This window comes from Borostomias antarcticus, assembly GCF_949987555.1.
Source record: "Borostomias antarcticus genome assembly, chromosome: 24".
NCBI classification, from domain to species: domain Eukaryota; kingdom Metazoa; phylum Chordata; class Actinopteri; order Stomiiformes; family Stomiidae; genus Borostomias; species Borostomias antarcticus.
In genome coordinates this window covers 6983620-6999741 of record NC_140257.1, presented here as the reverse complement: position 1 = coordinate 6999741, position 16122 = coordinate 6983620, and the positions used below count along the sequence as shown (strand labels likewise).

The 16122-nt window shown below is 44.8% G+C and overlaps 1 protein-coding gene and 1 pseudogene across 2 annotated transcripts in view; one reads left to right on the top strand and one right to left on the bottom strand.

Moving 5' to 3' along the window:
• Positions 1 to 10927, bottom strand: part of lamc1 (laminin, gamma 1) — a 47014-nt gene extending 36087 nt beyond the window's left edge. Inside the window, exon 1 of the mRNA XM_084458369.1 lies at positions 10387 to 10927. Within this exon, the coding sequence (XP_084314495.1) occupies positions 10387 to 10759 (373 nt within the window). The 5' untranslated portion in view covers positions 10760 to 10927. The remainder of the gene's footprint in view (positions 1 to 10386) is intronic.
• Positions 10928 to 12251: 1324 nt separating this feature from the next.
• On the top strand, positions 12252 to 14728 carry LOC311325475 (putative aminopeptidase NPEPL1; annotated as a pseudogene). The gene is made up of 5 exons: positions 12252 to 12260; positions 12530 to 13411; positions 13748 to 14350; positions 14480 to 14549; positions 14697 to 14728. The product of its transcript is annotated as a putative aminopeptidase NPEPL1 (transcript).
• The last annotated feature ends 1394 nt before the right edge of the window (positions 14729 to 16122 follow it).

Sequence of the window (16122 nt, the reverse complement as noted above, 5' to 3'; positions counted from 1 at the left end):
TATAGTACATCCATGATTGGATACATCCATGAACCCAGTTGAATTGATTCAACTCACTCATTACAAATACCGCCCACCCACACCATCAAACCTTTTCAGTGGCATAGCTGACTGAAGCCGTGTTTATGAGAAGTGGTGACGTGTGTTGGCCACTGAGAGGAAGCAACATCAAACCCGAATTGAATTAGTTAAACTCACTCCTCAGTATGAACACTTGTCTTGGCTAGTCAGAGGAGCCAAGATCGAACCCAGCATGGGCAAGTGAGCGTAAAGGCAATACTGCCAAGCAACACAGTGACACCTGTAATATAGACTAGTGTCTCAACTTGCATTTAAACGACAATGTAAACTTCAAGCATTCAAAGTAAACTGCAGACACTTTCAGAGTCAAAGTTTTGCGCACCCCTATACAAAACTACAAGTCCCACAACTTTTTAATTTTATTTTTTAAATAAAAGTCCCACGACTGCAACCTGCAACGCGCAGAACTCTCGTGATGACAGCTCAGCTGCCCTCACTCAAAAACGACTGTGCAGACGCCGAATGCCCCTGCCAGTAACGTTAACAAAATGAAGAAAATGAAGCCCATTCAATCGTATTTTGCCCGGCAAAGTGGAACCAAGGAGAGAGGAATTCGGTGAGGCCCGGGGGGGGGGGGGGGGGGTCGAATCAACTGTCACTCAAAAATCGTTGTTTACATAAAGTTCTATTGATTCGATTAGATTCAACATTGCACCATATAGTAGCCTACCAGTGAGTTACTGGATCCACATCAAAACGCAATGAAATGCCGTTGACATCGTAAAAAAAAGTTTTTTTTTTCCTGAAATGCGTGTCATAATGATCCAATAACATGTTCCTTTGCATCTACATTAAACTAAGCTTTTCCACGGATTTTACCATTTTTTAATGATTATTTGCGAAGATATTGGGCTTTCTTCCCACGTTTTTTCATGGTACCGGTTTCATATCCCTGCCTAAGTTCGCAAAACGTGAATTTTCACCTACCCCTCGGTTTCAAGTCAGCATCTGAAAACCCTAGTTTTGGAGGACTGTTTGAACGTCCACTAGCCCTCGATATGCTCCCTAGCCCTAGAAGCCAAAAGGAATGGGACACACTACCCTACGAGTGAACGCGCAAAATGTAGGGCTAGGGCCATGGGCTAGGGCTAAGGGGGGGTATTGGGATTGGGCCATAGTCTTCATTAGGACCAATGAACATGATGAAGTATGTGGGAATCGTATAGTTTGCATTAGGACCAATGCATATGATGAAGTGTGTGGGAATAGTAGGCTATAGTCTTCATTAGGACCAATGCACATGATGAAGTGTGTGGGAATAGTATAGACTTCATTAGGACCAATGCATATTATGAAGTGTGTGGGAATAGTAGGAGATAGTCTTCATTAGGACCAATGCACATGATGAAGTGTGTGGGAATAGTATAGTCTTCATTAGGACCAATGCACATGATGAAGTGTGTGGGAATAGTATAGTCTTCATTAGGACCAATGCACATGATGAAGTGTGTGGGAATAGTATAGTGGGAGAGGATGAGAGCTCCTATGGTGAGCAGGTTATTATTGTTTATTGTTGTTGGCAGTAGGCCTAATGTGTGTATTGCTAATAAAAATGTGTTATTTCAAAATTTTCGTTGTGCTCCTAAATTCCTTTCTGTGCTCCTAAATTTTTTCATTTAGGAGCACATGTGCTCCTAGTGAAAAATGTTAGCTTAGAGCCCTGTAGACTATAGATTTAACATGTCATTGGCTGTATAACTCCCATCTCAAATGTACATCTTGTAAACTACTGTCTGCAGACTATGAACCAGCCCACTCCTCCCTCCACTACTGCTCAGCTGTTAATGAATGTGAATGGGAAGTCTTCACAAAACTAGCAACGTTTTGGAAATTGGAGGAAAGATCAATCAATCAATCAATCAAAGCTTTATTTATATAGCGCATTTCATACCCAGAGGCAACACAATGCGCTTTACAGAGAACAAGGGAGGTGGGCAGACATCCCACCCCTACATATTCCAAAAGATGTCAAGCATAAAGAGGAAACTACAGGTTGCTACAGTAACCAATTCAAAAAGCCAGTAGGAGAGCACAGAGGTGGTGGTGGGAGGAAAGGTAGAGGGGGGGGCGTGGAAGGAGATGAGCATTTTTGGGGGGGGGGCGGAGGTCTGCACTCTGAGTGCAAGCCTCTCTAGTTTAGACATTTTTCCGGTGCCGTGGTCGTATTCATTTTTGCAGTTTAAAATTAACGGTTGCTCTTTTATTCACTTGGCATTGGTTTATTCACTTCGCATTTGTCCTAATGTTAAACTGCAAAGATGAGTAGAGATTTGACATTTTTGCAGTTTAACATTAGGACAAATGCGAAGTGAATAAACCAATGCCAAGTGAATAAAAGAGCAACCGTTAATTTTAAACTGCAAAAATGTCTCAACTATCGCTACTCAGAGATTTCATTAACAGCAGCAGCTTTGAAGATATTTAGGCTGTGTGAAAGAGGTGTAGGACGAGATTCCGGGAGAAAACTCGTACAGTTGGAATGGATGTTGGACATTGCTGATAATACGTTAATCAACTAGAGATCAAGCTACGTTACATGAAAATGGTTCTGTATTTATACCCTCGTCTGCTGTGGTTAGAGTCCCTATTTCACGTTCTGAATTGAACTGACCCACTACTCTAACATTTCGCTTATATCATTCAAGTTTGTACTTGTATCTATGTCAAGCACCAGCTAGAATAGACTTAAAAGATCGGCTTTTACAATCGGCCAATTTGGTGACCACCGATTGAGTCATTTGGAGTGAAAATTGGCTGATTTAAATCCGTAGCCGATCGATCAGAGCATCTCTAACTTAGCGTAGCCAATTGCATTTTTTATAGTTTATGACCATAGTTAGTTGTGTCTGAGTGAACTTGAGCAATACTTTTAGCAACTTAGTTCTGACCTAGATGGTACCAGTCAACGGCGCAACCACACTGACGCCTGTAAGCCAATTAAAAAAAACATTCTCAACAAATCTGTAGAAAATATAGGGTAATCACATACAGCTAGGGATGGGTAGGATTTTAGGATACCGGTATCGATACCAATATTGCTTATCGATACCGATACTTATCGATACTACTCTACCACTTTGGGACTCATACACTGCCTGGGTCGATGGGTTTCAGTTGGCCTTCATTTACATAGTGGACTTACACTGTAATAGTGATGCTGTGATACTTGTCCAGCCGTCGCTGGTTATGACTACTTTTGACACATTGGCGAGCTCAGCTATGATGTTTCTCTTTTCAACTGCATGCCAAGCAGGTATGAGGGTGATAATGTGCCTGTGGAAGGGGGGTGGGAACTGGAGTTAAGGGCTGTGGTCACCTTCCTACAGTAACAACAATTAGTAACAGTAACTGTTAACAGTAACACTTACTAACATCAGAAGACAAACAAAACTGTTTTCGCTATGTTAAACTCCACTGCCTTATGATAAAAGCGTTAGTAATCTAAAAATCCTGCTATCGGAGCCACCAGCATTAGCATTAGCCACTTTGCTAAAGCACTCAAACACGCTGCACTGCTTCACATTTACCGAATGTGAAACTTGTGTTTCATGAGGTTGCTGGTGTTACCGCCTTTGGACACAACTAACTTTTTACATAAATTGCATTTAGCACCGTTGGTAGATTTGGTGAAGTACCGTTTTGCCCTGTCCGCCATTACGCCTACTTCCCCAGGAGGCCTACTAGAGAGGCAAACAATAACAATACGACGTCATCAGCTGTCACCAGCAGCTTCGTCATGATTAGGGGACAGATGCCAGCCGCAATGGCTGATTTATGAAACAAACACAGCTTCATGGATTTAAAATACCGATTGTAGCACTGTTTGTCCATGAGCTTATTGATATTTCGGTACTGACCCAATGACGTACCGGTACCTAAAAAATACCGGTTCCCGATACCCATCCCTACAGCAGCAGCCAACGTTGGAAAACACGATCCTAACCAGGCATCATCTAATGTCACACACAGAGGTATGGAGTTGGATAGGCCTACTGGATTTAGTAGGGAACGGTAACGCTGCCACCACCTTTAAATACCAGTCTGGTCCGGTGTCAGAGCCCAGAAGGTTTAAAAAAAGACCGGCATTTTGTCTGACCGGCCTGTTGGGTAGTTTTGCCTCTGTACTGCTGTCTGTAATTTTAGCAAAAAAACAGTTAAATGTGTTAGAATATCTTTTGGTAAGAAGTTGTCCAATGTATTGTGGGTGGAACATTTATAATATACCACCACTTTAATAAACTGATCTGCCATGGCTGTACCGCTTTTTGGGCCAGTTTGTGACAAACAGATTGATATTTGACCAGTTCTCTAATAAATATGGGCCGGATGGGAGAATCAGTGCAGTCATATCATAAAACAGCTGGACTGGTGTATAGATTTGAATGGATGAATGGTTTCACACCTAGTAATGACATATCACTTGCCTGCCATGATTCCCTAACCCTCCCCCCTGGGCAGAGTCAGCAAAGACAATGAAAACCTGATACTACAACCTGAAGGAAGCCATCTCCGACACAAAACACTCCTAAAAAGTATTGAGAACCAGGGTTATCTAGCGACGTTTACGTTGCCCCAGGGGGGGTGGGGGTTGCTGACAACACCACAGTGACAGCATGTGACAGTGCACCAGAGGTGCTTTGATTTGAAAATGCCGAGAACTGCCCCTAAACATACCACTGGCCTTTTAATTAGCTCAGAGTGGGAAGAATGTTAAGTTTCAACTTCAAAGTAAACACTGATGAATGGACAGCAAACATGGGCTGTTGTTAAGCTTTTTAAGGATCCCCATCAGAAGATTAATCTTGACTCTCCACGAAAGTCTCATCTTGACGACTGTGTGAAAGAGAAGCAATGCTTTGAGGGGGACAGGGAGGCAGGTAGGCCTAAATAAGAACAGATAAACTGAAAGAAAGAGAAAGATTTGGTGGGATAGGGGGACGATATGGTCAGAGGGGTAGGAATGACCAAACAAAAAGGCTAATCCACCTACTGAATAGCCCCTCCCCCATAGAAAGAAAAAAGAGTTTTGTGAGGTTGTAGGACTTCAGGAGGGGTGGTGGGGAGCGGTCAGCCATGCCTCAGATCTAAAGATAGGACTCTGTTGTCGTCGACGTCGTCTGAGAGACTAGGGGGAACTTTGATTGGGAGGGAGAGGGCTTACTCAAAGAGTTACAAGTTAAAAGTGAACTGCTAGACGGAATTCCTGAAATGGCTGCATTTTCCCTTTATAATGCCTCTGGCAACGGCTGACTAGTCCTGGCTGACTAACGGCTGACTAGTCCTGGCTGACTAACGGGTGACTAGTCCTGGCTGACTAACGGCTGACTAGTCCTGGCTGACTAACGGCTGACTAGTCCTGGCTGACTAACGGGTGACTAGTCCTGGCTGACTAACGGGTGACCAGTCCTGGCTGACTAACGGCTGACTAGTCCTGGCTGACTAACGGCTGACTAGTCCTGGCTGACTAACGGCTGACTAGTCCTGGCTGACATCAGCTCAGAAGAACAGAGCAGAGTAGTTTGCTTCTCTGAGGTGGTTACGAAGCCATGGGCACTCTTACGTTTGTTACATAGAAGAATCAAGCGTGTTGATAATAAACACAAACTTGAATGCAACATTCCTGAACATTATGGCTAATGGACGGCCAAAAGAGGCAGCATGTTCTTCACATGCTTTCTTCCGAGTACATTTCTTAGAGAGTAATAGATCAATATAATTCTACAAAGTGTGCCTAGCTGGGGTCACACATTTACTGAGACTATTGCAGAATCACGTCAATTGTATTAAGATACTGTTGCTGGAATAGAATCCAATCACTGCTAATCAAATCTTGGAATTCCAACTAGTTGCCATCTTAGATTTTTTTTTAAATAGGCTGGATGGGAACTTATCAGACTGTGGTAGAAGTTTGAATAAGTCTTGGCAGACACACACCATTAGCAACTATGTGTAGGGGGCATTACAATATGGTTGTGTTATGGTTTACAATTGGCTACATTGAGGAGCAGTAGGCCTACACATTTCATTAACACAAAACATCTCCCCTCTGTTAATGTAAAAGATTTTCATCCATGGAAAGTGAATGAGAAACTAGGGCAGACAGTTAGATACTTTTGAGTGCTGAGCCACTAAAACTTGTGCACTGCTTCTCTGTACAAAGGTGGGAATGTCACAACAAAGTGAAAAAATTGCCTTGTTGTTCCACAGGAAGAGATCATGTGTGGCCAGGCAGAAAAGGGAAGTTTCAGTCTGGAATCTGTCCCTCTTGAATCCGTCTGTCTTGTTTAATTCTCTCTACCGGTGGAACACTGAAGCAGATTTGTAGATAGACGATTCTTAAAACCGGTTCCTTTTAGACAGCTTCTACAACCCAGTCTTTAGACTTCACCACCATTAACTGAATCTGCAATAGACCAAACAAAGCAATGCACACCTAACAATTGTGCTTATAGCTAGGGCTTATAGCTCAGTGTAGACCCAAGCCTGGCTAAGATCCCAATATCCGCTTCCTAGACAGCAAGGGAGAGTCCCAAAACATCAAAGGCAGACTTCCTGAAGTTGTGTCTCCCAAGCCACTGCAGCCATTGATTTTATAAAAAGTGTCTGGCTTAAAAATGATGTACAGAGAAAGCAAAATGGCAAAAAAAAGACCTAATCCTTTTTCATGGCTTATATGGGACACTATAATACCCTGCCCAAACAGAGAACCAGTCCCTATGCACTTTTTTTCAGATAAGGTTTGCTCAACAAAGCCTTGTGGCAGGAATTGTCAAGAGTAGAATTTCACCATCTTGATGCTCGTGGACATACCATCAATAATAAACCCTGGGTCTAGTTTTACAAAAAGAGAGAAAAGTACACTGCAAGAATGCATGCGATTCTTCACTGTGGTGAAGTAGCCCAACATATGGACCAGTGTCACGTGGACCCCTCCTCCACTCACATGTGAAAACAGCTGTATTTAGACTGACAATCTAAGGAGGCAGAGCAGGATCAGTTACTCACTTCAATACCAATATGCACCTCTTTGAAGTCTCTATACTGTTTGTGGAAAATAAGAACAAAGCAAAAAACAAACCCCTTCAAACAATTCTATCAACCCCGTCATCACTAACGACTTGTCTCAAGAGTCCCAAAGCCTCTGCTCATCACCGGCCCCAAACATGTTTTCTTTCATCTGTTGCAAAAATGAGACACTATAACTCATTCATCGGGCAGCAACTAGCAAATTCCCTAACAATAAAATCTCAATATTTGTTAATTTAACTAATAGTATCTAACCTGTAATGCAGGTTTTGATAGTGAATCAAACAGCCACCCCTGACCACCAGAGGACCTAGGACGTCAAACACACCCGTTTCCCACGCTGAGATCATTCCGACAGTAAAACAATAGGTTTTAACCAGATGACGCCCTCATTCCCTGTTCCCCCTTCCACTTTCAGATTGGTATAATTTGCAACAGCTGGCCACTCCGGAAAAAAAAAAGAAAAAGACTCCTTCTTTTATGGTGTTTGTGAAAGCCTACGAGGAAAATGACAAGCACCCCAGGGGCCAGAGAAAGAGTCCTCCTGCCTTTCCCACACTGATGTGCTCCATCTCATCCCGGGGACAGACAAACCTCTTCCTGTGTGCCGGCCCAAGCTATGATTTGGCCAGAAAACGATGTCACAGATTACTGGGAAAAGAAAGCACTCGCAGATAAGGACCGTCAAAACATCTCTCAAGACATACTGTCTATTTTAATGTGATGCTGTAAAATAGAGGAACCTTTGGAAGCTGCATATTCTGGGAAAATTGTCAGGCTTCAGTGATGAAGATAGAGTTCCCCTCACCCGAAAACCAGCGTGGTGCCTGGGAACATCACTGTCTCACAATTGTGTTGTATCAACCATATGAATTCAAATAAACATCCCCATGGAAAAGAGGCAAAAGACCTACTGAACATGGATGGACAGTCACAGTGAAGTCACTGACCTGCATTTAGAAACTTCCCTGTGACTTCTCTCAGTTCTCAGTATGTCTGGAAGTAGGCTGCCATTACTACTGCAGGTGTTCTCTGGGGTGAATTACTGGATGTATTTACTGGAAAATGATTAGGCCTACAAACAATCTGTGTGCTCTTACAGGAAAATTAGAGACTTATGAAACAGCTTTTCTTCCCACAGGAGAATCTCTACAAATGCCTTTAAAGCAGAGGAAACTTGAAATGGAGGCCTCAAGGGGATATCTCCCTCATTGTTCACATTCTTCAAAGACTGACACTTCAGGGCTTAACCTCAGATCAGCACATGAATATTCATTCCTCGTTAGCACAGAGTGGAGAAAAACTAAGCTGCAGAATTCGCAAACCCTTGCAACTTTCCTGACCTTTTCCATTGATCAAAGGGCTTGTATTATCAAATGAATAATTGAGAATAATGAAAAGCCCTTATGTCTAATAGAAGCACTATGCTTGGGAATATGCTAACAACAATGAGTCTGCTACAATCACCCCTCTTATTTCCTTTGGCTTTCTTTCATGTCTCCACATCAACAGGCTTGCCAGCCCAGCACATCTTCTTAGAGATTGACTGTAGTGTCAAGTTGGGGCATGCCTCTTTCTTGCCCAAACCAGCCCTTCAAGGGCATACAGAGATGAAAGTCATCAGAGCCCTGAATTTATACCAACAAAAGCCTAAATCCTATTACAAATATAGCCCATGTGCACACATTGTACCCACAAGCTTGCAATTGGCATCATTGTGCTTCACACTATTAAAGCCACACACTGTGTTATACAAAAGCTTTGAGAAGGCTACATCAACAGTATGACTGAACTAGATCTCATTTTACAGTAACAAAATATTCAGAACAATATTAATTAAACTCAATGATAGCAAAGGTTTTCTTGATATAATGCAAGCAGGGGACAGCCTTGAGAAGGCAGGTCATCTCCACCATTGTTACTTTGAGCTGCTGACGAGCAGAAAAGGTGCTCGTCTGCTCATCCTCTCCCACTCCCACTCACCTCCTACGCAATATCGTCTTGCTTGAAAGCAGACATTCAATGATTCGTGAAATGTGAAAAACCCAATCAGTGAATGAATCCATGCCTGTAGAGTGATAATGGGAGACAGGTTGGGGTTCTTCCCCGTCTAGACTACCGGCCTTTGTGTGTCCCTGGGACTCTGAACCATGCAGCACTTCAACAACCTTTCCACACGAGGAGGACAGTTGAAAGTTCAAGAATTTGCTTTATATTTTTTATCAAACTCAAGATTTAGGCTACACTCGGGCTTCTGGATCTGATAGATGAACACACACGTTAAGCAATGCCTGTAATTAGTAAAACTACAAAGCAAAACCAGTCTTACATGTCAGATTTGTAGTATTAATAAGTAGGCTATACAAATATGCTTGCACTTTTGGGGGGCCCTGAGTGACCTACCTTTCAGACAGAGAACAAAGACACTGACTCAGTAATGCAAATGTTTCAACCTAAACTAAGATATCACTGAATGCGTTACTTTGCCTAGATCTTACATAGCAGAAAGGTGCCAGTAACAAGTATGTTTAGATATGAAATGGTTAATTCCAGACTATGTATAGCCTATGTATACAGTTTGTTACTTTAAGACTAGAAAGATGGCTTAGCCTACTTGCTAGTTACATGGAGACATAGCCTATGACTAACTCACTCAGGAATGTCCAGCACTATTAAAACAGTGGTGCTCGGTGAAGACTATTTTATAATGCTGAAGAGTTTATACTTTTCAACGTTATGGAAAAACTGGAAGTGTGAATGACATGTTCCCATACCAATGGCCTATTGCAAAGGCTAGGCTACACTTAAAGGCCTACGTTTGAGTATGACCACCTAGATGAACTTTACATACACTGTTTCACCTGCCAGACTGTCCGAGCACCACAGCAAACTGCCAGTAGCTCGTGGGTCATGTGTGAATCACACAGCACATTATTTTCTCCCAGGGAAAGAAATACTCGGAGATAGTCAACAATCTGTGCCCGCAGCTCGACCACATCACCTGTCCTTTTGCTACTTTGCTGAAAATCTCGTTCCCCTCCTCTGGCAAAGACCAAAAGAATCACCCACATCAGAATAGCCGACCGTGGGTCTGGTTTACATGTATGTGACTGGTGACTGGAATAAAAAGGTAGTCTGAAAACTTGAAAACGAAAACACCCATTTGACCACTTTTCTTTTCTTAGACTCTATGCACTAAACCAGTCAATCCTAATCGATGTGTTCATTGCGTATCGAGCCTCGTATGCTCCACATTGTGAATGCAGTAACGTTACGTACCCAGATGAAGAGTTAGGTTGATGGAGTTGGGGTATTGGATGCCAGCTAACATGGTCTGGCTTTGCCACCAGGTCGTGTTCTGTGGGTTGTTGTAATCGGTGAGATACCCAGCACTGTGGTGGAGGCTGTAATTCCGGGCATCGCAGATGTGGCATGACTTGGTGACCCCGGTCACCCCGGTCTGGACGCAGTACTCTTCTGGTGGAGATCCACAAGTATTGGACGCGACCACGGTGACATCGAAAGCAGCATTGACAAACTCTGGCATGCACCGCTGAGGCCGACCCGAATCATCAGTGCATTCATCCATAGCACCGTGGCTGCAAACAGCCAAACAAGTCAATGAGAACAAAACTTGAATAAACGACCGCATTCTTAGTTGCTCTTTTGACCAAAAGTGATCTTCAGCTAAAGCTACACGAATCCCCCAGCACCTTCAAACTTTCAACGTTGTGGTAACTAACCCGTTACCGCGTTCTGGATGAAACAAGTCAAACCATACGGAAAACTCTTTCACTCGCTTCTCCTTTCCAAACGCATTCGTTCTGTCCCAAAGTCTTCTCCTTGCTCTCTCGCACCCCTCTTTCTGCTTCGCAAACGTCCACGGTCTCAGTGCTTTGTGTCCACCGCCATGGAGAAACTTTAGAAGGAAAAGAACTATATCCGACTACACCCTAGCAGCTACTGCGCAAGTCAAGGTTTAGGGGAGGGGGGGGGGGGGAGGGGGGCGAGTCCTACGTCGACTTCCGCGTGAAGGATACTTGGGGTCATGTGCCGATTGTGTAAAGGTTCGTATGGAGGCCCGAGAATAGGCTCTGTGCACCAGCTCCACTACTTCCTGAAAGTCACTTGGCATCTTTATTTCCTGTCCTATATGATTGGATTAAGTGATTAATCAGGTGTGCGCTGGGTCTGCCGCACACCTGATTAATCACTTAATCCAATCATAAACTGGAAATAAAGATGCCAAGTGACTTTCAGGAAGTAGTGGAGCTGGTGCACAGAGCCTATCGACCCAGGCGGGCGCACTATCATAGAATTTGCGGAGCCTCCGTCAATGGACAGTTTACCAAGTTGGCCCTCAAGGACTGAATCAAGAACAAGTCAAACGTTTGGTGCGAAATAAATATATTTTTGTAGATGATGGCATATTTTACCAGTTAGTCTACTTTAACTTAGAAGGCTATATGACGCAACACCTTTGAACTTTAGGTCAGTTAAAGTAAGGTCAAGCAAGCTGAGCAATTTCAGTAAAACTGGTAGGCTATCAAGGGACAACCGAGCCGTGAAGGTAGAATACTCTGCCAGCTATGTAATGGAGGGAGAAACACTGAACTGGAGCAGATAATGTTGCTGTGCGCAGAGGGGTTAAAGGTCATGGTTAAATATAACGTTACTCTGTGGAGCAGAGTCTGGTGCGAGAGAACAAGAATAGAACATTAGATGTAGTCTAGCTAGAAATTCCCCTTATAACATTTGCTCCAAATGATCTTTACATAGGCCTAGGAGTGGTATTGGGAGGGGCGTTCCACAAAATTCTGGGCCCTATACATTAACAACTTGGCAGCCTTGTTGATCCTAACAAATTCCAGGATTTTCAAGGGCCCCCTCCGTACTGGGGCCCTGGGTAGTCAGTCCCCCCCCCCCCTCCGTACTGGGGCCCTGGGTAGTCAGTCCCCCCCCCTCCCTACTGGGGCCCTGAGTAGTCAAAACAGATCTTGAATCCGGAAAACATCATTATAAACGAAGTAGTGCTGCAGAGATGACCTGGTCTACAGATCTTGACCTCTAGAACTTGTTTCTTTGGTAGGCCTGTAGACCCCACAAAAGGTTACATCATCATGATTTTAATAGTTTCAGTGAAAATGAAAATTGTGATGCTTAAATTATCATTCATAGTTCACACTAATCACAAATCATACAATTATACCAAATTAATCACTATATACCTGTATACTGTATATATATATATATATATCATGCAGCCCTATATTGCGGCAATAAAGCTGCTCGATCCTCAGTGAGTAACGATACTGTGGCTGATTTGATAGCCTGGGTAAGCATTTTTGTATGATGCTAGCAAAATAGTGCAGAAAAATCACACTCAGGTGGTGAAGTAAGCAGTGCAGGTTTATGCGCAAAGGAGTTCAAGGCTTCTGCCAGGAACTCTGCAGCCCAGATCCACCCTGTCCTTATTGTTGGTCAACATATATCCTGCAGCAAGTCAACTGGACTCAAGTTAAGGGAAACTGCAACCAGTTGTCAAAAAAGAGGTCTGGCAGGCTGCTCTCAGTGCTTTGAACCCCAACCCCATGGACAGATGCCCTCTGCACCTAAGCCATGCTGTGGTGGCAGCTTCACCCCCAGGGGTCGCAGACACAACAGCCCCTCCTCTGCACACTTCCATCCTCATCTGTCTGGAGGGACCGCCCGCTGCCTCCTGATTGTGTGTGAGCTGTCTGATGCGTTTGTCTCAGCCTGCGCGGTCGTCCTAGCCCTCCCCATCTTCTCCCCTCGCTCCACATCCTCGCGTAGGGATGAGAAGCAGGTCATTGTTGAGTTTGTCATTTTGGACCAAGACCAATGGTCCTCTGGACCTCACCACACCGGAGTGAGACTAGCGGCTCAGATTGTGGACACACCCCGCAGCGAGATGAACACTGATCACTTTCTGGATGAGATGGAGGCTGCGCGGACAGCACTGGGGATTACTCCCGTGGAGAGGAAGTGGAACAGAAGGGCTTTGGAGGGATTAATGGACCTGGCAAGGCGGCGGTGCATCTTCCGGCTCTGGCTGTGTTGTGCTATACGTAACACCAGGTGGCGCTGCCCAAACCATTGCATGGGTATTGTGTACGACACTGACGGCCTTAGCATCAAGGGAAAGACCGCCATGTCAGGGATGAAGAGAGACTGCTGTGAAGCGGCAGCCGTCCTAGGAGCTTTCAAAGCCACTGTCAAACAGGGCTTCAAGGATAATCTCCATGCCATGTTCTGCCTGGCAGAAAATGCAGTCGGAGCCACTGTCACACTAGCCTGGTAAACCAGGCTTCTTTTCTTTTGACGTTTTCACAATGAGTCTGGACTTTCAGCCGCCCAGAGGGATTTGATTGGCCGGGAGTAGGCCTACTTGCCTTGGCAGACGTACTCCTTCAGCCAATCGTTGCTTCATTCTACTAGCGGACTCCTGTTGTATTTCTCGTCATCATCTACGGGAACCAATCAGGGAGCAGAACAGCAGTTAAAATGCAGTCTGATTGGTGCCCCTTTTTCTGTGGAAACTCAAATCGCTGTGGGCGGGTGAAAGTCCAGACTCATAGTGAAAACCTTTAAAAAAAATGCGATGAGTCTGGTTTACCAGGCTACTGCCACACAGATGATATCCACACTGTATTCTGGAAAGACCGTGGAGATCAACAACACTGATGCATTGCAGAGGGAAGACTAGTGTTGTCTGATGGCGTGGTGTATACCAGCAAAGATCTCTCTGCTGACATTATCGTGGACATGGCCCCTCTGACAGGGGCTCAGGGGATCTCCACAGGGAAGTCCCTTGCTGCGGTGATGACCAACAGTGACCAGTGGGAGGCTGCTTGTCGGTGTACTGGCCGCGGCAGCGGAGACCTGGCTCATCCTCTGGTTTACTGCCCAGATCTGCACTTCAGCAAGGTCGACTCAGCCGTGACTGACATGAAGAACTCTGTGACGGACCGGGAGAATGCCCAGAGCTCCTGGTCAAGCCTCTTCATTGGCTCCCAGCTGGGTTTTGGCTGACCTGGTGTCTGGGTCCATGTGGACATAGCCTCTACGTGGGAGAGCGGGCCTCAGGCCTTGGCGTGGCTCTGCTCATGGCTCTGTTTGGTCAGGCTTCAGACGACGCTGTGCTCAACCAGGTCAGGTGTCTCCTCTGGCAGTTACCAACTCAGCCTCAGAAGACCAGAGGGACTGTAAGAGGAGGAGACTGGTGTTAACTACAAGAGCCTACCTAGTATGTTCCTAGGGTCCTATGTTCCCTATCTCTATGTTCCCAGGGTCCTATGTTCCCCATCTCTATGTTCCCAGGGTCCTATGTTCCCCATCTCTATGTTCCCAGGGTCCTATGTTCCCCATCTCTATCTTCCCAGGGTCTTATGTTCCCCATCTCTATGTTCCCAGGATCCTATGTTCCCCATCTCTATGTTCCCAGGGTCCTATGTTCCCCATCTCTATGTTCCCAGGGTCCTATGTTCCCCATCTCTATGTTCCTAGGGTCCTATGTTCCCCATCTCTATGTTCCCAGGGTCCTATGTTCCCCACCTCTATGTTCCCAGGGTCCTATGTTCCCCAGCTCTATGTTCCCTAGCTCAAACGTGGACCCAGGTGTCCAACGTGGACACAGGGGTGAGGCAGATTTAGTAGGTTGGACCCAGGAGTGGAGCAACTGGGACAGCACTGATTGGGCACGCTCTGCATATCGCAATACCCCTGCCCGGGCACTCGCCTAGAGGCAGTGTTGCCAACTTGGTGACTTTGTCGCTATATCTGGCGACTTTCCCAACCCCCTTGGCGAATTAATTATTCAAAAGCGACCAGCGACAAATCTAGCAAGTTCTTCTGGTGATTTGGGGAATGCTTTTGTTGACAAAGCTCTGCAAAAGCATCTAATCCCGTTCCGCGGTTCATGTTACAACAGAGCTCACGAGAGCCGAATAATACAGTGTGAGGTAGGCTATGGCAGGGATGCGGCTGGCATCAACCCGTTTCAGGAGCTTGCCATGGGTCCTGTGTTTGTTTTGTCCTTGCCACAATCAAATGCTGAAATTGAGAGGGTTTTCAGGGGTTTTCAGATGAGTGTGGTCAAAAACAAACGTAGAAATTGGATGCCCTTGCAGACGCTTGTCCCATATGGTCTGAGAATGTTTGGAGAGGCTTGCTATGAGCACAGGCTGCCTGATACGAGTTTTGCAGCATTTGGAATATGTTTGTAAATATGTAAATAGTTAGTAATTACCTGGTCAGCCTTTTGTATTCATTTTGCCACTTTCCGAATTTCATATTATGCAAATTAATTGATTACATCATCAGCTACTTTTTTTCTAGTGTTGTCTGAGTGAGAAAGTGGCATCCAGGAGGATGAAACTTGCTGGCCACTGCCACAGACATCATGAACTCCCAGCCAGCAAGCTGGAGACTTCGCTGTCAAACTCGTGAGGACGACCTGATGATGACACTTTTGGGAGAGACAACAGCTACTTTCCTTACAGAGGAGTTAGCAACAATGCCTAGAACAGGGTTTCTCAAAGTGGGCGCCACGGCACCCATGGGTGTTGTGACGTGAATCCAGGGGTGCTGCGGAATCCCTTGATAATATTTGGAATTTACCAGTGCCACTTATAAAATGATTTTATATCAGTTTCAATGTCAAGTACAAAATTATTTTCAATCAGTTCAAACCGAACCAGATATTCTCTGGTTTTATTTGGTAGCTGACAAAAAATGGATATGCACTACTTTTGGTTATTGTAAACGAGCTCACTAACATTGCCTGTCAGCAGATGTCAGAGGCTAGTCAGATGACAGGGAAATATGTATGTTTCTTAAGAGAAAAAATAACGTTGCACCCATTCAGAAACTTTAAACTGTAAATCGGAAGCTGTGCCTGTTCAGTCAGGAGCAGCAAAACGGCCCAAACTGAGGCTTTACAATGATTGCTACCTAAGCATGTAATTTAGGGGTGCCGTGGATGAAAAAAAAATA